The 24393-nt window shown below is 37.0% G+C and overlaps 1 protein-coding gene across 1 annotated transcript in view; it reads left to right on the top strand.

Moving 5' to 3' along the window:
• Window positions 1–21461: 21461 nt before the first annotated feature.
• The window catches only part of LOC148841269 (uncharacterized), a 92069-nt gene continuing 89137 nt past the window's right edge, over window positions 21462–24393 (top strand). Inside the window, exons 1-2 of the mRNA XM_088924352.1 lie at window positions 21462–21506; window positions 23729–23826. Coding sequence (XP_088780478.1) covers window positions 21462–21506; window positions 23729–23826 — 143 coding nt within the window. The remainder of the gene's footprint in view (window positions 21507–23728; window positions 23827–24393) is intronic.

The raw sequence follows: 24393 nt of genomic DNA, 5'->3' as shown, positions 1-24393 counted from the left end.
CTATTCCTAGCCATGCATTAAAAGCATGCCGATGTATCTACCATTTGACAGCATTTTTCACCTCAATGAAAATGTGCCTGAAGAAGACAGATTATTAAAGAAGATACAACCCCAAGAGGTTTTAAGAACCAGTTGGATTGTTTGAGACTCGTATTTTTTGGTTTGAGGAAAAAATTCGAATGGGATGATTGTAGGGCTTCTGAGACACCCTGCAGGAATGTACACTTTTAAACCCGAGATAGGGTTAGGGTTAGCGATCCCACACACGTAGAAGTTTTTTACTATCAGTGCTGCATTCCGGGCCCCCAGTTAACTTTAGGATGAGTGATAATTTGCTCCTATCTGCACTTGTAGTTTTCAGACAGTTTTGGCGACCTTTTTCTATATTGCCCCATTCACTGATTTTATCCCAAACCTGAGCCAGATGAAAAGTGTGAAGAATACTTGTTCTAATCGGTAAACACTCTTCATTTTGTCATTAAAAGTGCAGCCAGAAGTGTAACTTCAAGCAAAATTCTATGGTTCTTTTAACCCTAACCGTAGCCAGGCATTAAAAGCATGCCGATGTATCTACCATTTGACAGCATTTTTCACCTCAATGAAAATGTGCCTAAAGAAGACAGATTATTAAAGAAGATACATTCCCAAGAGGTTTTAAGAACCAGTTGGATTGTTTGAGACTCGTATTTTTTGGTTTGAGGATAAAATTCTAATGGGATGATTGGAGGGCTTCGGAGACACCTTGGAGGAATGTACACTTTTAAACCCTAGCTAGGGTTAGGGTTAGCGATCCCACACACGTAGGAGTTTTTTACTGTCAGTGCTGCATTCCTGGCCCCCAGTTAACTTTAGGATGAGTGATAATTTGCTCCTATCCTAACTTTAAGTTTTCAGACAGATTTGGCCACCTTTCTGTATATTGCCCCATTCACTGATTTTATCCCAAACCTGAGCCAGATGAAAAGTGTGAAGAATACCTGTTCTAATGGGTAAACACTCTTCATTTTGTCATTAAAAGTGCAGCTAGAAGTGGAACTTCAGGCAAAATTCTATGTTTCTTGTAACCCTAACCCAAGCCAGGCATTAAAAGCATGCCGATGTATCTTCCATTTGACAGCATTTCTCACCTCAATGAAAATGTGCCTAAAGAAGACAGATTATTGAAGAAGATACATTCCCAAGAGGTTTTAAGAACCAGTTGGATTGTTTGAGACTCGTATTCTTTGGTTTGAGTTAAAAATTCGAATGGGATGATTGTAGGGCTTCTGAGACACCCTGCAGGAATGTACACTTTTAAACCCTAGCTAGGGTTAGGGTTAGCGATCCCACACACGCAGAAGTTTTTTACTGTCAGTGCTGCATTTCCAGTCCCCAACTTAACTTTAGGATGAGTGATAATTTGCTCCTATCTGCACTTTTAGTTTTCGGACAGTTTTGGCCACCTTTCTGTATATTGCCCCATTCACTGATTTTATCCCAAACCTGAGCCAGATGAAAAGTGTGAAGAATACCTGTTCTAATGGGTAAACTCTCTTCATTTTGTCATTAAAAGTGCAGCTAGAAGTGTAACTTCGGCCAAAATTCTATGGTTCTTGTAACCGTAACCCTAACCCTATCCAGGCATTAGAAGCATGCCGATTTAGTGTACTGTATCTACCATTTGAAGCTTTTTTCACCTCAATGATAATGTGCCTAAAGAAGACAGATTATTAAGGAAGATACATTCCCAAGAGGTTTTAAGAACCAGTCGGATTGTTTGAGACTCGTATTTTTTGGTTTAATGAAAAAATTCGAATGGGATGATTGGAGGGCTTCTGAGACACCCTGCAGGAATCTCCACTTTTAAACCCTAGCTAGGGTTAGGGTTAGCGATCCCACACACGTAGAAGTTTTTTACTGTCAGTGCTGCATTCCTGGCCCCCAGTTAACTTTAGGATGAGTGATAATTTGCTCCTATCTGCACTTTTAATTTTTGCACAATTTTGGCCACCTTTCTGTATATTGCCCCATTCACTGATTTTATCCCAAACCTGAGCCAGATGAAAAGTGTGAAGAATACCTGTTCTAATGGGTAAACTGTCTTCATTTTGTCATTTAAAGTGCAGCTAGAAGTGTAACTTCGGGCAAAATTCTATGGTTCCTGTAACCCTAACCCTAGCCAAGCATTAAAAGCATGCCGATGTACTGTATCTACCATTTGACAGCATTTTTCACCTCAATGAAAATGTGCCTAAAGAAGAGAGATTATTAAAGACGATATATTCCCAAGAGGTTTTAAGAACCAGTTGGATTGTTTGAGACTCGTATTTTTTGGTTTGAGGAAAAAATTTGAATCGGATGATTGGAGGGCTTCTGAGACACCCTGCAGGAATGTACACTTTTAAACCCTAGCTAGGGTTAGGGTTAGCGATCCCACACACGTAGAAGGTTTTTACTGTCAGTGCTGCATTCCGGGCCCCCAGTTAACTTTAGGATGAGTGATAATTTGCTCCTATCTGCACTTTTAGTTTTCAGACAGTTTTGGCGACCTTTTTGTATATTGCCCCATTCACTGATTTTATCCCAAACCTGAACCAAATGAAAAGTGTAAAGAATACCTATTCTAATAGGTAAACTCTCTTCATTTCGTCATTAAAAGTGCAGTTAGACGTGTAACTTCGGGCAAAATTCTATAGTTCTTGTTACCCTAACCCTAGCCAGGCATTAAAAGCATGCCGATGTATCTACCATTTGACAGCATTTTTCACGTCAATGAAAATGTGCCTAAAGAAGACAGATTATTAAAGAAGATACGTTCCCAAGAGGTTTTAAGAACCAGTTGGATTGTTTGAGACTCGTATTTTTTGGTTTGAGGAAAAAATTTGAATCGGATGATTGGAGGGCTTCTGAGACACCCTGCAGGAATGTACACTTTTAAACCCTAGCTAGGGTTAGGGTTAGCGATCCCACACACGTAGAAGGTTTTTACTGTCAGTGCTGCATTCCGGGCCCCCAGTTAACTTTAGGATGAGTGATAATTTGCTCCTATCTGCACTTTTAGTTTTCAGACAGTTTTGGCGACCTTTTTGTATATTGCCCCATTCACTGATTTTATCCCAAACCTGAACCAAATGAAAAGTGTAAAGAATACCTATTCTAATAGGTAAACTCTCTTCATTTCGTCATTAAAAGTGCAGTTAGACGTGTAACTTCGGGCAAAATTCTATAGTTCTTGTTACCCTAACCCTAGCCAGGCATTAAAAGCATGCCGATGTATCTACCATTTGACAGCATTTTTCACGTCAATGAAAATGTGCCTAAAGAAGACAGATTATTAAAGAAGATACGTTCCCAAGAGGTTTTAAGAACCAGTTGGATTGTTTGAGACTCGTATTTTTTGGTTTGAGGAAAAAATTTGAATCGGATGATTGGAGGGCTTCTGAGACACCCTGCAGGAATGTACACTTTTAAACCCTAGCTAGGGTTAGGGTTAGCGATCCCACACACGTAGAAGGTTTTTACTGTCAGTGCTGCATTCCGGGCCCCCAGTTAACTTTAGGATGAGTGATAATTTGCTCCTATCTGCACTTTTAGTTTTCAGACAGTTTTGGCGACCTTTTTGTATATTGCCCCATTCACTGATTTTATCCCAAACCTGAACCAAATGAAAAGTGTAAAGAATACCTGTTCTAATAGGTAAACTCTCTTCATTTCGTCATTAAAAGTGCAGCTAGACGTGTAACTTCGGGCAAAATTCTATAGTTCTTGTTACCCTAACCCTAGCCAGGCATTAAAAGCATGCCGATGTATCTACCATTTGACAGCATTTTTCACGTCAATGAAAATGTGCCTAAAGAAGACAGATTATTAAAGAAGATACGTTCCCAAGAGGTTTTAAGAACCAGTTGGATTGTTTGAGACTCGTATTTTTTGTTTTGAGGAAAAAATTCGAATGGGATGATTGGAGGGCTTCTGAGACACCCCGCAGGAATGTACACTTTTAAACCCTACCTAGGGTTAGGGTTAGCAATCCCACACACGTAGAAGGTTTTTACTGTCAGTGCTGCATTCCAAGCCCTCAGTTAACTTTAGGATGAGTGATAATTTGCTCCTATCTGAACTTTTAGTTTTCGGACAGTTTTGGCGACCTTTTTCTATATTGCCCCATTCACTGATTTTATCCCAAACCTGAGCCAGATGAAAAGTGTGAAGAATACCTGTTCTAATGGGTAAACACTCTTCATTTTGTCATTAAAAGTGCAGCCAGAAGTGTAACTTCAGGCAAAATTCTATATTTCTTGTAACCCTAACCCAAGCCAGGCATTAAAAGCATGCCGATGTATCTACCATTTGACAGCATTTTTCACCTCAATGAAAATGTGCCTAAAGAAGACAGATTATTGAAGAAGATACATTCCCAAGAGGTTTTAAGAACCAGTTGGATTGTTTGAGACTCGTATTCTTTGGTTTGAGGATAAAATTCGAATCGGATGATTGGAGGGCCTCTGAGACACCTTGCAGGAATGTACACTTTTAATCCCTAGCTAGGGTTAGGGTTAGCGATCCCAAACACGTAGAAGTTTTTTACTGTCAGTGCTGCATTTCCAGTCCCCAATTTAACTTTAGAATGAGTGATAATTTGCTCCTATCTGCACTTTTAGTTTTCGGACAGTTTTTGCCACCTTTCTGTATATTGCCCCTTTCACTGATTTTATCCCAAACCTGAGCCAGATGAAAAGTGTGAAGAATACCTGTTCTAATGGATAAACTCTCTTCATTTTGTCATTTAATGTGCAGCTAGAAGTGGAACTTCAGGCAAAATTCTATGGTTCTTGTAACCCTTACCCTAGCCAGGCATTAAAAGCATTCCGATGTATCTACCATTTGACAGCATTTTTCACCTCAATGAAAATGTGCCTAAAGAAGACAGATTATTAAAGAAGATACATTCCCAAGAGGTTTTAAGAACCAGTTGGATTGTTTGAGACACGTATTTTTTGGTTTGAGGAAAAAATTCAAATGGGATGATTGTAGGGCTTCTGACACACCCTGCAGGAATGTACACTTTTAAGCCCAAGCTAGGGTTAGGGTTAGCGATCCCACACACGTAAAAGGTTTTTACTGTCAGTGCTGCATTCCGGGCCCTCAGTTAACTTTAGGATGAGTGATAATTTGCTCCTATCTGCACTTTTAGTTTTCGGACTGTTTTGACGACCTTTTTGTATATTGCCCTATTCACCGATTTTATCCCACACCTGAGCCAAATGAAAAGTGTGAAGAATACCTGTTCTAATGGGTAAACTCTCTTCATTTTGTCATTAAAAGTGCAGCTAGAAGTGTAACTTCGGGCAAAATTCTATGGTTCTTGTAACCGTAACCCTAACCTTATCCAGGCATTAGAAGCATGCCGATTTACTGTACTGTATCTATCATTTGACAGCATTTTTCCCCTCAATGAAAATGTGCCTAAAGAAGACAGATTATTAAGGAAGATACATTCCCAAGAGGTTTTAAGAACCAGTTGGATTGTTTGAGACTCGTATTCTTTGGTTTGAGGATAAAATTCGAATCGGATGATTGGAGGGCCTCTGAGACACCTTGCAGGAATTTACACTTTTAATCCCTAGCTAGGGTTAGGGTTAGCGATCCCAAACACGTAGAAGTTTTTTACTGTCAGTGCTGCATTTCCAGTCCCCAATTTAACTTTAGAATGAGTGATAATTTGCTCCTATCTGCACTTTTAGTTTTCGGACTGTTTTGGCGACCTTTTTGTATATTGCCCTATTCACCGATTTTATCCCACACCTGAGCCAAATGAAAAGTGTGAAGAATACCTGTTCTAATGAGTAAACTCTCTTCATTTTGTCATTAAAAGTGCAGCTAGAAGTGTAACTTCGGGCAAAATTCTATGGTTCTTGTAACCCTAACCCTAGCCAGGCATTAAAAGCATGCCGATGTATCTACCTTTTGACAGCATTTTTAATCTCAATGAAAATGTGCCTAAAGAAGACAGATTATTAAACAAGATACAACCCCAAGAGGTTTTAAGAACCAGTTGGATTGTTTGAGACTCGTATTTTTTGGTTTGAGGAAAAAATTCGAATGGGATGATTGGAGAGTTTCTGTCACACCCTGCAGGAAAGTAGACTTTTAAACCCTAGCTAGGGTTAGGGTTAGCTATCCCACACACTTAGAAGTTTTTTACTGTCAGTGCTGCATTCCGGGCCCCCACTTAACGTTAGGATGGGTGATAATTTGCTCCTATCTGCATTTTAGTTTTCGGACAGTTTTGGCCACCTTTCTGTATATTGCCCCATTCACTGATTTTATCCCAAACCTGAGCCAGATGAAAAGTGTGAAGAATACCTGTTCTAATGGGTAAACACTCTTCATTTTGTCATTAAAAGTGCAGCCAGAAGTGTAACTTAAGGCAAAATTCTATGGTTATTGTAACCGTAACCCTAGCCAGGCATTAAAAGCATGCCGATGTATCTACCATTTTCAGCATTTTTCACCTCAATGAAAATGTGCCTAAAGAAGACAGATTATTAAAGAAGATACATTCCCAAGAGGTTTTAAGAACCAGTTGGATTGTTTGAGACTTGTATTTTTTGGTTTGAGGAAAAAATTCGAATGGGATGACTGGAGGGCTTCTGAGACACCCTGCAGGAATGTACACTTTTAAACCCTAGTTAGGGTTAGGATTAGCGATCTCACTCACGTAGAAGGTTTTTACTATCAGTGCTGCATTCCGGGCCCTCAGTTAACTTTAGGATGAGTGATAATTTGCTCCTATCTGCACTTTTAGTTTTCGGACAGTGTTGGCGACCTTTTTGTATATTGCCCCATTCACTGATTTTATCCCAAACCTGAGCCAGATGAAAAGTGTGAAGAATACCTGTTCTAATGGGTAAACACTCTTCATTTTGTCATTAAAATTGCAGCCAGAAGTGTAACTTCAGGCAACATTCTATGGTTCTTGTAACCCTAACCCTAGCCAGGCATTAAAAGCATGCCGATGTATCTACCATTAGACTGCATTTTTCACCTCAATGAAAATGTGCCTAAAGAAGACAGATTATTAAAGAAGATACATTCCCAAGAGGTTTTAAGAACCAGTTGGATTGTTTGAGACTTGTATTTTTTGGTTTGAGGAAAAAATTCGAATGGGATGATTGGAGGGCTTCTGAGACACCCTGCAAGAATGTACACTTTTAAACCCTAGTTAGGGTTAGGATTAGCGATCTCACACACGTAGAAGGTTTTTACTGTCAGTGCTGCATTCCGGGCCCTCAGTTAACTTTAGGATGAGTGATAATTTGCTCCTATCTGCACTTTTAGTTTTCGGACAGTGTTGGCGACCTTTTTGTATATTGCCCCATTCACTGATTTTATCCCAAACCTGAGCCAGATGAAAAGTGTGAAGAATACCTGTTCTAATGGGTAAACACTCTTCATTTTGTCATTAAAATTGCAGCCAGAAGTGAAACTTCTGGCAACATTCTATGGTTCGTGTAACCCTAACCCTAGCCAGGCATTAAAAGCATGCCGATGTATCTACCATTAGACAGCATTTTTCACCTCAATGAAAATGTGCCTAAAGAAGACAGATTATTAAAGAAGAAACATTCCCAAGAGGTTTTAAGAACCAGTTGGATTGTTTGAGACTCATATTTTTTGGTTTGAGGAAAAAATTCGAATGGGATGATTGGAGGGCTTCTGACACACCCTGCAGGAATGTACACTTTTAAGCCCAAGCTAGGGTTAGGGTTAGCGATCCCACACACGTAAAAGGTTTTTACTGTCAGTGCTGCATTCCGGGCCCTCAGTTAACTTTAGGATGAGTGATAATTTGCTCCTATCTGCACTTTTAGTTTTCGGACTGTTTTGACGACCTTTTTGTATATTGCCCTATTCACCGATTTTATCCCACACCTGAGCCAAATGAAAAGTGTGAAGAATACCTGTTCTAATGGGTAAACTCTCTTCATTTTGTCATTAAAAGTGCAGCTAGAAATGTAACTTCGGGCAAAATTCTATGGTTCTTGTAACCGTAACCCTAACCCTATCCAGGCATTAGAAGCATGCCGATTTACTGTACTGTATCTATCATTTGACAGCATTTTTCCCGTCAATGAAAATGTGCCTAAAGAAGACAGATTATTAAGGAAGATACATTCCCAAGAGGTTTTAAGAACCAGTTGGATTGTTTGAGACTCGTATTCTTTGGTTTGAGGATAAAATTCGAATCGGATGAGTGGAGGGCCTCTGAGACACCTTGCAGGAATGTACACTTTTAATCCCTAGCTAGGGTTAGGGTTAGCGATCCCAAACACGTAGAAGTTTTTTACTGTCAGTGCTGCATTTCCAGTCCCCAATTTAACTTTAGAATGAGTGATAATTTGCTCCTATCTGCACTTTTAGTTTTCGGACAGTTTTGGCCACCTTTCTGTATATTGCCCCTTTCACTGATTTTATCCCAAACCTGAGCCAGATGAAAAGTGTGAAGAATACCTGTTCTAATGGATAAACTCTCTTCATTTTGTCATAAAAAATGCAGCTAGAAGTGTAACTTCAGACAAAATTCCATCGTTCTTGTAACCCTATCCCTAGACAGGCATTAAAAGAATGCCGATGTATCTACCATTTGACAGCATTTTTCACCTCAATGAAAATGTGCCTAAAGAAGACAGATTATTAAAGAAGATACAACCCCAAGAGGTTTTAAGAACCAGTTGGATTGTTTGAGACTCGTATTTTTTGGTTTGAGGAAAAAATTCGAATGGGATGATAGGAGAGTTTCTGTCACACCCTGCAGGAAAGTAGACTTTTAAACCCTAGCTAGGGATAGGGTTAGCGATCCCACACACTTAGAAGTTTTTTACTGTCAGTGCTGCATTCCGGGCCCCCACTTAACTTTAGGATGGGTGATAATTTGCTCCTATCTGCACTTTTAGTTTTCGGACAGTTTTGGCCACCTTTCTGTATATCGCCCCATTCACTGATTTTATCCCAAACCTGAGCCAGATGAAAAGTGTGAAGAATACCTGTTCTAATGGGTAAACACTCTTCATTTTGTCATTAAAAGTGCAGCCAGAAGTGTAACTTAAGGCAAAATTCTATGGTTATTGTAACCCTAACCATAGCCAGGCATTAAAAGCATGCCGATATATCTACCATTTGACAGCATTTTTCACTTCAATGAAAATGTGCCTGAAGAAGACAGATTATTAAAGAATATACATTCCCAAGAGGTTTTAAGAACCAGTTGGATTGTTTGAGACTCGTATTTTTTGGTTTGAGTTAAAAATTCGAATGGGATGATTGGTGGGCTTCTGAGACACCCTGCAGGAATGTACACTTTTAAACCCTAGCTAGGGTTAGGGTTAGCGATCCCACACACGTAGACGTTTTTTACTGTCAGTGCTGCATTCCAGGCCCCCACTTAACTTTAGGATGAGTGATAATTTGATCCTATCTGCACTTTTAGTTTTCGGACAGTTTTGGCCACCTTTCTGTATATTGCCCCATTCACTGATTTTATCCCAAACCTGAGCCAGATGAAAAGTGTGAAGAATACCTGTTCTAATGGGTATACTCTCTTCATTTTGTCATAAAAAGTGCAGCTAGAAGTGTAACTTCAGGCAAAATTCCATCGTTCTTGTAATCCTAACCCTAGCCAGGCATTAAAAGCATGCCGATGTATCTACCATTTGACAGCATTTTTCACCTCAATGAAAATGTGCCTAAAGAAGACAGATTATTAAAGAAGATACAACCCCAAGAGGTTTTAAAAACCAGTTGGATTGTTTGAGACTCATATTTTTTGGTTTGAGTTAAAAATTCGAATGGGATGATTGTAGGGCTTCTGAGACACCCTGCAGGAATGTACACTTTTAAACCCTAGCTAGGGTTAGGGTTAGCGATCCCACACACGCAGAAGTTTTTTACTGTCAGTGCTGCATTCCGGGCCCCCACTTAACTTTAGGATGGGTGATAATTTGCTCCTATCTGCACTTTTAGTTTTCAGACAGTTTTGGCCACCTTTCTGTATATTGCCCCATTCACTGATTTTATCACAAACCTGAGCCAGATGAAAAGTGTGAAGAATACCTGTTCTAATGGGTATACTCTCTTCATTTTGTCATAAAAAGTGCAGCTAGAAGTGTAACTTCAGACAAAATTCCATCGTTCTTGGAACCCTAACCCTAGCCAGGCATTAAAAGCATGCCGATGTATCTACCATTTGACAGCATTTTTCACCTCAATGAAAATGTGCCTAAAGAAGACAGATTATTAAAGAAGATACAACCCCAAGAGGTTTTAAGAACCAGTTGGATTGTTTGAGGCTCGTATTTCTTGGTTTGAGAAAAAAATTCGAATGGGATGATTGGAGGGCTTCTGAGACACCCTGCAGGAATGTACACTTTTAAACCCTAGCTAGGGTTAGGGTTAGCGATCCCACACACGTAGAAGTTTTTTACTGTCAGTGCTGCATTCCGGGCCCCCACTTAACTTTAGGATGAGTGATAATTTGCTCCTATCTGCACTTTTAGTTTTCGGACAGTTTTGGCCACCTTTCTGTATATTGCCCCATTTACTGATTTTATCCCAAACCTGAGCCAGATGAAAAGTGTGAAGAATACCTGTTCTAATGGGTAAACACTCTTCATTTTGTCATTAAAAGTGCAGCCAGACGTGTAACTTCGGGCAAAATTCTATGGTTCTTGTAACCCTAACCATAGCCAGGCATTAAAAGCATGCCGATGTATCTACCATTTGACAGCATTTTTCACCTCAATGAAAATGTGCCTAAAGAAGACAGATTATTAAAGAAGATACATTCCCAAGAAGTTTTAAGAACCAGTTGGATTGTTTGAGACTCGTATTTTTTGGTTTGAGGAAAAAATTCTAATGGGATGATTGGAGGGCTTCTGAGACACCCTGCACGAATGTACACTTTTAAACCTTAGCTAGGGTTAGGGTTAGCGATCCCACACACGTAGAAGTTTTTTACTGTCAGTGCTGCATTCCGGGCCCCCACTTAACTTTAGGATGAGTGATAATTTGCTCCTATCTGCACTTTTAGTTTTCGGACAGTTTTGGCCAAATTTCTGTATATTGCCCCATTCACTGATTTGATCCCAAACCTGAGCCAATTGAAAAGTGTGAAGAATACCTCTCTTCATTTTTATGAAGAATATGAGTTTATGAGAATAAACTCTCTTCATTTTGTCATTAAAAGTGCAGCTAGAAGTGTAATTTCGGGCAAAATTCTATGGTTCTTGTAACCCTATTCATAGCCAGGCATTAAAAGCATGCCGATGTATCTACCATTTCACAGCATTTTTCACCTCAATGAAAAAGTGCCTAAAGAAGACAGATTATTAAAGAAGATACATTCCCAAGAGGTTTTAAGAACCAGTTGGATTGTTTGAGGCTCGTATTTTTTGGTTTGAGGAAAAAACTCGAATGGGATGATTGGAGGGCTTCTGAGACACCCTGCAGGAATGTACACTTTTAAACCCTAGCTAGGGTTAGGGTTAGCGATCCCACACACGTAGAAGTTTTTTACTGTCAGTGCTGCATTCCGGGCCCCCAATTATCTTTAGGATGAGTGAGAATTTGCTCCTATCTGCACTTTTAGTTTTTGGACAGTTTTGGCCACCTTTCTGTATATTGCCCCATTCACTGATTTAATCCCAAACCTGAGCCAAATGAAAAGTGTGAAGAATACCTGTTCTAATGGGTAAACTCTCTTCATTTTGTCATTAAAAGTGCAGCTAGAAGTGTAACTTCGGGCCAAATTCTATGGTTCGTGTAACCCTAACCCTAGACAGGCATTAAAAGCATGCCGATGTACTGTATCTACCATTTGACAGCATTTTTCACCTCAATGAAAATGTGCCTAAAGAAGACAAATTATTAAAGAAGATACATTCCCAAGAGGTTTTAAGAACCAGTTGGATTGTTTGAGACTGGTATTTTTTGATTTGAGGAAAAAATTTGAATTGGATGATTGGAGGGCTTCTGAGACACCCTACACCTTTTAAATAATGCTTTTTGGGTTAGTGTGATAAGTTTTGTATTCATTTGTCTTTTACATATATGGTTTGCTATCACAGTGTTCCCGAGAAACAAAGAAACCACCTGATTGCTTCATTTGTTTTCATTTCTGACAATAGAGGACATTTTATTGTTGTCAAAATGATTAAGTGCAGATTAACACATTTGTAACCACCTGTAGTGGTTAAGATCTTGAAGCACAAATCGTACTGTTTTTTTAAATTGGCTAAAGAGGGATAATCCCTGCTTTCACTTTAGTACTACTTTTAGATGCTGACTTTGTTCTCTACCTCAACAAATTGCAGAAATTGATCTATTAGTCTGGTGTGACTGCTGTTAAAAAATTTGCTGGCACGGCACTGAGAGCATCCACTCTATCCCTCTTCTGCTATCACTAAACCCTGGCTAATCCCGATATTATTCACATGGAGCTCACGACTGCTAAGATCCATGGTGCCAGTGTGATAATGGTGAGGGGTGTGCTTACATTAGTTACATTCTTTGTCACAAGATATGGAAGTGATTTAAGCCATCCATTTGGCACACACTACATTTTTTTGTCATCTACAGTAACATCACTAAGGCTAGCTTAATGTCAATGATGTCAACAATCAGATGTCTTTCACAAGAAAAGAAAATCTCATTACATATGGCAAGATGGCATATCATGCCAGGAGAAGAAAGTTCAAAGTAGAAGCTCAGAAAACAAACTTCAAAACTAAATCAGGTGATGGCCAAAAAAGTCGAGGAGGTTCAATCATATACAGAGAAAAGGTTTTTGACATTATTAACGACAGCATATTTCAGAACCCATAAAATTACTTGGGCTGAAATCATTTTACAATCAAAGGATCATCAAAGAATATGCATATTCAGTTTTTGAGGGTTACTTTGAAACATGTCCCATTGCAGAATGTTGTTTTTAATTAGTCTGTGACATAATCCAATGATTTGGTTAAAAAGCAACAATAATCTAAATTTGTTTACCAGGTATCTTTTAATCTCGTCTTCCTGTGTTTGGAGTGGACATCTCATGTCCCTTCTTATGCATCTTCTTAGATGCACCCAAGAGCCAGTCAACTCGAGTTGATGGTCAAACAGTATAGTATGACTTCTGTGATATCACACAAGAGCTGAATTAAATTAATAAATATAACTACATCTGAAATAAGAAAAAATACATATTAATTTCTAATTAAATAGCTTTTTAGCTAGCCTGCATGTACTGTAATTTAAAACCATGTTCCAACATACAGTACTATGAGTGAATCAATATACTGTAGATGAGGGGCTAGAAACTTTGACTATTTTATTACATGCTATTATAGGACTTCGAGCCTCCCTATTATTAATTACTTAATTGTCCCAGATGCTGAATTAGTATGATAATGAAGGAATAGCTACAGTATATTAACAACTTGCAATGAAATGGAGGAGCCAAGGTTACCTACTCTGGAAACTTCCATATGTTCCTGAACATTATTTAGAAGTAATCCTAAAAAATATCTTCTTTTTAATTAACAGAGAGTACATTCACAGGAATACTATTCTGATATGAATACTGTAATGGACTAGATTTGGTCAAAATTGTCATCTGAATATGTAACACTATAACTCCCCAAGAAATACCTCACTGTATGACAAATTAAATAATTAGGATAAAAATACAATATACCATCTGAATTATGTAACATCAAATTTAAAATGAGTTTATAAACAAAATTATCTAATAATGCATTGCATAGAACACCCAAACAGACATTATGGGTTCTCTAAGTGCATATAATGAGAAGAAGAAGAAATAAAAGCATTCTTTCTGATACACAAATTGGATTTTGTGTGTTTTTGTGGTAGTTTATAATAATTGGGTTTGGTTCACAGCTTTGGAAATCAAATATTGTATGTTTTTATGCAGTATGCCAGAGTAAGGAAATTCAAAACGTCTGCAGGATGATACATCTGTTGTTATTTCAATGAAATGTCTGAACAAAATATCTTTTTGGATATGAAGTCCATTACCTGGATTATGTGCAAATGTCAAAACAGATTACTTCTAGTTCAAAAAATGCAATGGCTTTAAATGAAATGAAAGCTGCACTTGACTGCCACCTGCTGCTGAACTGCTCATGGTGTGAGTGCCTTGTAACTACTTGACTCCTTCCAATGATGTCCAATTCTGTTGAAATACAAACTATTTATTGATAAATACAGTACATTAAGTACTAGTGGTAATCAAATCTAATAACTTTAATATACAGTGTATATAAGTATATATAGTATATAAGTATATATATATATTAATATACTAATATAATATATATATTATATTAGTATATAAGTGTATATAAGTTCATACCTTTTAATGAGAAAGTTATACTTAGAAAAAGCTCTTTTAGACTATGTACAGTATATACCATATGTCATACAGTAGGTATACCAAACACTGCAAATCTACAAATATAGTGTATGCCTAAATAAATAATTTGACAGTGTACTGTATACATATATAGTGTACTGTATACATATATAAAAAACTGAGTATACATATATAAAAAACTGAGAGTTTTAGTAATATAACTATATAAATCCCTCAGCTCTAATGTACTTTTTGTAGATCACAATCTACTCCAATTATTGAGCCAATGGCACAATCAGGCATTGTAATCTTAAACCTAATAAAGACAAGGTAACAACATAAAAGACAAACACTAACATATACAGCTGATCAAGGTACTATACTGTAACAGGATCCGGTCTAGGCTCCCACGAAGTGTAGTTCAGCACCCTATACCCTATGCAGACTGTATAATCCAGAAGTACTGTAAGTGGAGAAGGACATCAGGGGAGGAGACGGAGAGGATCAGGATGGGTTGACAGATAGGAGGGCGTGGCGATGGCAAACAGGTTCAGACAGTCCAAAAGAGGGAATCCGGGGTGCAGTCCAAAGTCCAAAACCAGGAAATCAATCGATTAAAAAAACAGGGACAGGGACATGGTAAAAGGAGATTAAAAACAGAGTGACGAGGCCAGGTGCTGCAAGCCCCAGACTCAGCTTGGTCAGGACGCCGTTAGGAAGCCTATGCCTTCAAGGCGCGGACGTAGGGCGACTTGATGGTAGGCGGGCCTCCGGGCGTCCGTCTTGCAATGCAGAGCCAGGAATAGTGTGAGCGCCACGCTTAAATAAGGAGGTACAAACGGAGGGCAGGTGCACACAATCAACTGAAATACGTCCAGAGTGCCCTTAAGAGGATGGATTCTTATCATGACATACACATAACAAAACAAATAATTGTAACTTTATACAAGATAAAATTACAACATTTGCAGAATAAAACATTATAATGATTAAAACATGAAAAAGTACAATACTTAATAAGAAGAATACAGCAGAAAAATCATACCAACGCTTTTGTCTATTAATCCCAAAAGTAAACTTTTAATATTAATTATTCTGTGTTGATATTCTATATTTTTCAAAGCCCAAGGTCTGCATGAAGCTGAAGTACAGAAATGTACTCTAAAACATCAAGGAAAAAAATACAAAGAGCCAATGTGGTTTTATTGCAAAAATATTATTGTAAATCAAGTTAAATACTTTTGCAATGTGATCTGTAAAAGATAAAAGATCATTAGAAATTAGACTTTACATACTTCATTAAAATACTAGCAAAAATAAAACAAACTTTGCCCTGGTAATTCTGGTAATCTAGTAATTTCTAGATTTGCTTATCAGTCTAATTGTATTCATTGTTTTACAAAAAACTTAGCTTACACATATAAAATAAGGAAAAAGGTACTACAAATGTAAGGTTTGTACTTGCAAAGAAATAAAGTTTGTACTTCTTTTCTTCCTAAAGATAAAGGAACACTCTTTAAAATAAGAAATAACGTGCATCAGTTAAGTAAATTTAATTTGCTTGATACTGTATATGTCCATCTTCAGCAGCAGATTTGTAGAATGTTTTTATGTCTTTTAGATCATTTGCAGTGCATAACTATTTCCATTTAAAGCAATTCCCATTTTATTTCTTGATGATATCCTGTGTCATTTCAGTCACAAAGTCCTAGTGCAGGCAACAACAGCAGTCACGTGATAGTCTCTGAGGGTAGGCGAAAACGGCAGAGGAGAGAAAAGTTCTGAGCTCTGCAGTGTCTTTGTAACAGGGAACAATACAGCTGTTGATTGGTAGAAAGTTTGGCGAGCATTTGAGATCCACGTGGGATTACCAAGCCCTGAAGGTTCTGGGTTGGTTGGTCACTTCTAGGGATGAGTAACAATGAACTCTGACCCCCAGGACTGCAATCCAGATGTTCCCAAGAATTTCATAGACAGATAGGCCAGGAATGGTAATTGATTATGATAGTTGGGCATGGCTGGGTGCATCCTCATTTAGGAACTGCTCCTTATTGGAAAGAAAACACTTTAAACCTTAAACTACATGAATAGCTTCTGTGGCTACACCATGGAGATGAGGGCCTCATTTAGGAAAGCACAGGTAGGTAGGTTAGGTCCCCTTTTCAGGCCATAAAGGCCCATGGGGGAATGGAGGGCAAGGGTCACATTTTTTTCTCAACCACCTGACACTGGAAATGAAGGTGATGTGGTCAGCATCACGCTCCAGCCAGCCTATTACCCCCAGAAGGATTAAGCCCTGGTTCTCATTTGGATAGCAGGCTGAGTGGACTGAGTGGACCTGAGAACTGTGTGCAAGGAATAAAAGCAAACTACAGTACATCACTTGCCCCTACCTGGGATTGAACTGGGACCTTCCATCTGTTAGACACCCTTGCCATCTAAGCTACCATGGCTCCTAGGAAAGCACAGCTACACTTAGTTCTGTCTTATTAATAAGCATTGTCGCTACAGGTGTAACCCCGGCGTTCCGACTTAATTTCTCATTGGCCTTTACCAATCATGGCCTCATAATAATCCCCATCCATAAATTGGCTTGTAAATCACCCTGTTCTCCTCCCTACTGATAGCAGATACTTGGTGAGCGTACTGGTGCACAATGTCTGCCATTGCATCATCCAGGGCAGTGGTGGAGGAGAGTTTCCATTACCTGTAAATAGCACTATATAAGTGTAAGTAATTCTTAATACTAATGACTAAAGCTGTGCCTGCTGAGTATAATGGTAATGATATTGTTATAGGAACCTAATACCTCAAAGTATTACACTAACACTGTCATTAGTATTGCTTTGAGCAAGGTAAAACTATTTTTACTCAAAAGTTCATACCTTTTAATGAGAAAGTTATACTTAGAAAAAGCTCTTTTAGACTATGTACAGTATATACCATATGTCATACAGTAGGTATACCAAACACTGCAAATCTACAAATATAGTGTATGCCTAAATAAATAATTTGACTAAAAATAAATATAGTACTGCACCATTTCCTATTATAATACGTCATAAAAAAGTAAACATAAAACACATTTTAGTTACATCATTAAATGTAGTAATGTACAGGAAGATGTAATGAAGTGTGTGAGATGTGATGAGAAAAGCAATGAAAACTCAAATGACAATGAAAATTTTAAACTGAGCTCCAGAAAAGGTCTGAGACTGTCTCTGTGAATATTCTAGAAACTTAGAGAAAGCTTTGCCAGGTATTGTACACGGGCTGTTCAAAACAAGTGGAAAATATCTGATATCACAACTGTGTTTTAGAAGGCACCTCATTAGAAATGATTATAGAGTGCTTCATATTCAAATATTTAACAGAATGATTTTAATTTCAATGCATAACAAAGACCTTCAGTGAAGGTCTTGTTTTTGTCAACAGCTAGATGAAGGAAAGATGAAGAAATACTGTACTCCTGGAATTCACAGTACTAATGAAAATCGTAAACTGTAATGTAAAGTTTGCAGTGACATGTCTTTGCACTCAATCTACATTTCTTTTTTATAGAGATCAAAATATGAGTATTCTGACTTTTTAAATGTTGTCATGTCTCTTTCTTCTGCCTTTTTAAATATCTCTCAATGTGCACACTGGGTTTTAAAGTGAGGTAGAAAGGATTTATTGACCTGTGATGAGGTCATTTGATGACCTTTTTCAAAATTTATGTAATGTGATCATGAGCTATCTTTTAGGAATACTACTGGACTTCCCTCGCCAGCTCTGTGACAGTATATGCTATCTCATAATAAAACACAGGATGAAATGAAAAAAATAGGAATTAGTTTTGGATTAGTAAATACAGAAAATAAACCGTTTGTTACATTTTACCCCCAAAAAATCAAATTAGAATAGCAATGTGAATTTTTCATGTAATGCATCAGTATAAGATATTTCTTCCCAGATCCCTGGATCACAGTTTCTTATGCTTTTCATTACAAAAGATCTTATTTTAATTCCTATCTGAACTAACAGCCTTGTAATTAAATTAGTAATCTCTTCAACACCTAAAAAGATGAACATTTCAAATTGCCTAGAAATTTTTATAGGTACACTCTTCTTCTCTTTTCATTTATGTTTTTCTTTTATCATTCAAAAGTGAAAAAAATGATAAAATAATAATAATGTACAGTAATAATCTTCTACTGAATTATTAGCCATTGTGCTTTAAACTGACACATAATCCTGATAGATTGGCATTTGTAGTAAAAAGGTAACCTTTTTATCTTGATAGATCTGTACAGAGGAACAAATAATTTTGATGATGAAGAGCACATGACAAAAGTTAGGAAATGTGATAACTAAGCGAGAGCATCACTAAATATTGTCTCATATTTAATTTACCTTGAGTTGTCGTGATCAGTTTTTAAACTGATCAATTTAAAGTTTGATAAATAACAAACTTGGTTTCTTTTCACTCATCTTAAGTTTTAATAGCAGGCTAGGTTGCAATGGAAAATAGCAGTGGAGTGTTTGACTAAATTGTTGTTTGTTACATACATACTGTATGTTGTAACTCCTGGTTATTGTGAGGCTAAAATCCTTTAAGATGTTAGGTTTGAGTAACAGATTTATTTCTTTTCAATTGGGGAAACACAATAACACAATTATATAAAAACAACAAAATATAATTATGGAATTATGAAATGAATCTCCTCCCACTCTCTCCATGTTCTCCCTAACATGTCTCCTGCACGAGAGCTAATCTTTATCTTTAAAATCTATAGAACTCCACTCATCAAACACAAATGAAGGAATACCCCATAATCATCGCAAATCCCAGTCCTACATTACACACGACACCATGTACACCATTGGAGGGTACTTGGGTCCTGTTGGTGAATTAACAGCTGCTGCTTTCCAGCGGTAACAAGCAATTCCAGTATTAATTAGGTTTGTTCATAAATCCTTTTGATATCAATTCAGATATCTGTCTTTATGTTCTGTTCTACAAAGAATATTAATAACATAAAAATAAATCCTCCTCATTTACATGAGGTCCACAGGGTTACTGAGGACTTTGATTTAATTTTTCACCTTGCCACAAGAGGGGGCACATGCACTGCACAACTTCAAATAAAAAAGCAGTAAAAATGTAAAAACATAAGAAATTATTGTCAAATGTTGGCAATAATTGTTAAACACATTAGAGTGTCTAACTTCAAATACAAATACAGTATTTGAAAAGTCAAAATAGAAAATATTATTTACTGGAATTCAAATTTACAAACCATTAAAAATTCAGCAGTAAAAACTCATTTACCACTGTAAGGGAACCTTGTGTACATTCTAGCTACAGATTTTTTTCCAGGCCTTAAATGAACATCCAGAGAATTAAGAACATTCTAAACAACTGCCTGTGTGGTCCTGATTTATACAGAGCTAGTGTCTTATTATTAAAACATATAACATTATTTTGTTTGCATATACTATACAGTAGTCTTGTTAAATTACTTTTGTTATTATATTCTGATGCATTTCTAAATACCTGAATTTTTTAAAATAATTTTGACCAAAAGCTCTGATAACCTAGTAAATGATGAATTAAGAAAAAAAAAGTATAGCAACAGGACTTAATTGTGTGTAAGTCTTCACAGTGTTAGAGACTTTTGAAGATTCCTGTAGGCAGACACCGTGCACACCCACTCTGCCACAGGCCACTGGTTGCTTGGCAACAAAGCCAAAAGTAAGCAAAGACTGTGCTAACAGAAGAATGGAGTCCAAGTGTGTCAACACAGGTCTGTAGGTAAGAGTAGTAAGTTTATAAAATACTATAGAAAATACAGTCGTTAAGTGGTATATTAAATATTGAAAGCACTGTGTTGCATACTGTATACTATACCATATGTGTGTTTACTGAGATTTCTTTGTCCTTCACCTGCAAGAAGCTTGAAGGAATAAGATTTCTAAAGTCTGAAACTTTTTATTAAGTAACTGTTTTACCATTAGTTTCAGAAATACTGTTTGTATTTGACTGTATTCTTTGTTTGATATTATACATTTCTTTCTTAAGAAACAGCTTTCAGTACCCTCAAGTCATAGGCACCACTGTGTCCCATATCTGTCATTATGAGCACCAGGCACCATTTTAACACAATTATTTAACTGAACTGATGAATCTTACATTAAAGTGTCTCTATAGCAATCAGAATTTCAAGATGCATGCTTTAATAAATCCTTTGGAAAATTGTAAATAATTTTGTATCTAAACTACAGAAAAAAACATTTCTCAACATGATTGTTAATGGAAGTATTGTCATAATACTTTTGTTGAAGGCATTCTTTTAGAGACATGGGGATATAGAAATATAATATTAAATCTAGGGTCATTCAAGCAGTAGCGCAGAGTTGTTAGTGCTCTGGATCTGCCAAAAAATAATCCTACCTAATTTTGTCTTGGGTTGGGCACTGCTTTTGTACTATTGAGCAGGGTACTTTGTTCAGATTGCTTTGTGTGACAATGCATTATTATGTCTTCAGAACAATTGTATAAAACCTGTACAAAAAGTTTTAAAAAAGTGACATGTAAGGGCCACATCAGATCGAGCACAGGTGGAGCTCCATGATGGGGTTAGAACCATGGTGTTATGTTACTAGCCGACCGTGAGCAGGAATCCCCCGGGGGGGTGGCCAGTTGGCCAGGCCTCTCTCTGCACTTGGTGACACAGTGCCACCTGCAGTAATGGTTGTGAGGGATGCCTCTCCTGTCACTACCTTTCCTCCTATACCGGCTGTGGTGCCTGTGATGTGCTAAAAGATGAGCGGCTTGAAGTAGGGAGGGTGGGCGGAGTCTGCCAACACTTCCTTATACTCCTCTTTGTGCTGTAGCAGGGTTCTTAGCTGTGAGCCGAGATACGAAAACATACAACTGGCTAACCCAAGCTAGACATGTCAAAAATAATTAACTTTTTTAAATTAAATATAGATCTGATATTTATCTTGTTAAACGTGTCACGGGTTATATAGTATATTGTTCAATTTTGTTCTTTTAAAGATAAACAAGGATATAATGGCTGCAATGGAAGAGAAAGTGAAGACTTTGAAACAATCTTATGTAAGTAGTATCTTTTAATAGATTTGTGGAAGCAACCTGGTTTTAGGTGTTGTAATAGTAAAGTTACCCTGCACTGTCTGGCATCCATGCACAAAAGTTAAGAATTTTACCATCAATTGTTTTATCAGTGTTGCAATGCTTCTCTTTTCAAAATTATGGGTTCTTGTAACCATAATTGTTGCAAAAAGTATCTTTCTAAACAGGTATTTGTATGTCAGGATGTGAAGAGCAATGGCTCATTCATGGAATGATTTTTAAAATAAGCAGAAGGATTTTCTTTACAGTTTTGTCTTTGTAATGTTGATGGTTAAGACAGTCCAGGCCTAGGATTGGAAGCTGAACTTATTGTGGTACAAGTGAATTTGCTATCATATTATTAAAAGGCTCAAAACCTGTGGCATTGTAATAATCTACTGTTATGTACATTGTTGGAATCATACCATAACGCATGCTGTAAGTAATGATGCAGCTCTGTAATCAGGACTTTATTTCCACTCCAGACCAATTACATATAATGTAGTACGACTGAACCAGATATGGTGTATACTTTCAGTGATCCTGCATTCCCTTATTTAAGAATTTAATCACTCTGCATTTGCTACTTACTGCCAATTTAATTATACACATTTTACCACAATGGAAAGAAAAATTAAATACGCACAAATAATTATAACAATTTCCTATTGGATATAAATAATAAATTAATATTATATCAAAAATTAAAATAAATGGGGGGTACACATACATACAGTTTAGTCATGTGTTACTGATCATAACACAACAGATGCAAAGAACAACCAAAGAATCAATTAAAGCTTTTTGAGAATGCAGCCACAGAGGCAGAGTGTCTCAGCTAGCAGGCAGCTTGTAGTCAGTGTGGAGAGCTGTCAGATTTAACTGTCACAGCAGGAAACTGGGGTTCCCTCTCCTGGCTGTGCTGAATTGCTCAGGGAGATATACAATTAACACTCCCCACTTGCACAGAATGATAACACGCAGCTTGAAACTCACAGCACAGCAACTAGGTAATGTTGAAATGTTTCAGAGAATACCCTTAAACCACGGTCCACAGTTCTTTTGTTATTTGTTGTGATTATGTTGATTTGCATGGTGATTTAGGAATACTTCATGGTATAGAGAGAACGTTTTCCTTTTATACTTGTTTTTCATTTCCTGTGGTGGCTCAGAAACAAGCCTCTTGTAAAGGAGCACTGGATGTAACATGGAATGTTTAATTGTTTTGATTTGTCAGTGTATATTTAAAGTTTGGTTTAAAGAAAATAACCTGCAATAATGGAATCAAACATCCTTTGCAGATCTTACATTTCAAGATAATTTAATCTCTATGCTCAACCTTGCTTAAGACATTCCAATTGTGTACAGTAATAGCACACAAATTGAAGCCTGTAATTTAAGTTGTTTCACATCACATTGAAATACATATTTACTGCACAAGATAAAATGGAGAAACTCATTTTTTAAAGCAATGAGCAGGGTGTTTAACAATGTGATCTAATTTAATCATGTGATCTAAATTAAAAAATGCATGTACTATAAATGGTAATTCTAAATTTAGACAAATCTAAATCTAGGTAAAATCAGTCTCTATTTAATTTTAGTCAAAAATGTGAATCTCAGAATCATTGTTTCTGTTCAATGGCCCAATTATTTTTTAATGAAAGACACAACATTTCTTTTGGGATATGATTGACATGTAGCCACATATGTCAGTGATATAATGACTGATAAGATCAATAGCATGAGATTAACTTCAGTGAAAACAGGTACAGCTCCTTGCAGATTTTATAGACAAATACTATGGACTAAAAGTGGTAACTGTTTGCAGTAATTTATTAGCTTTGACACTCGGCATCTGGCTTCTTTTGACAGCAATCAGACATTGTGCAAATCACCATGGAAATTATAAATCTGGTGGTACAAGGATACAGTATGTCATGTGTTTCTAAAGATTAAAGTTTGTATTTTTTCCATTTAACTTGCAGTGTTTTTGGCTGGACCAAATTTCATCAGACTCCTCTTTGTATTCTCTTTTAATAGAGGTTTATTTTATAATTAATATGCTAATAATAGTACTAAAATTAGTTGCAATCTAATGCACATCTTTGTTTGGTCCTGTATGCTTTTATGTTTCAGTATTCATTGTATTTCTTAATTGTTACTTTTTATGCAATTAACTGTCTGATTGTCTTATGCTTTCTCAGTTGGTGAATAACCCAGAGTTTAAACGTCTTCTGAATGAAGTAGACACTTTTTGTTTCAACAAGAAACTGTCATCATTCTTAGTGAAAAAAACCAGAAGGTGAGTGGAAAAAATTGTGCAATAAATACAAAAAAAATTGTCATGCAGGCAGCAGAAAGTCGTCACAGTTTACGCATACTGGTACAGTACTTACTTAGCAACTCCTTTACAAATATAATTCAGAGTTGTATGCTGTATAATTGTTTTGTGAAAGAACACTCAGTCTGCACTGTGCTTGGCTGTGGGTTCTTTTATCTTGATGTTCACTATTTTATTTTTTTATTGTGAAATCACTCTATCCATGGCCAGCAAGTGTAAATCTGATGTGACAAGTGAGCCTGGTGCAGTGAAAAATGGTGGGAAATATTTACACTAGAAAGAAAAGTGGATATATTAACTAGATATGAAACATGAATATGAATTGTCAAAGATTGAGCATGAGTTCAGACTGGTGTCATCCATGGTGAATATACAGTAACTGTGAAAGAATGAATATCGTACACGATAAAGGATCTGCCCCCCGTGAAACCAATTACTCTATTATAAGAAAATGTTATTTAGGAAATGGAAAAACCTTTAATTTTGTGGATAGAAAATCAAACACAGACATATGGCTTCTTATCAGTT

The sequence above is a fragment of the Atractosteus spatula genome, chromosome 1, assembly GCF_055471065.1.
Source record: "Atractosteus spatula isolate fAtrSpa1 chromosome 1, fAtrSpa1.hap1, whole genome shotgun sequence".
In the NCBI taxonomy this organism is placed as follows: domain Eukaryota; kingdom Metazoa; phylum Chordata; class Actinopteri; order Semionotiformes; family Lepisosteidae; genus Atractosteus; species Atractosteus spatula.
Note: the sequence above shows the minus strand (reverse complement) of the source record. Positions and strands in the feature narration are given on the sequence as shown.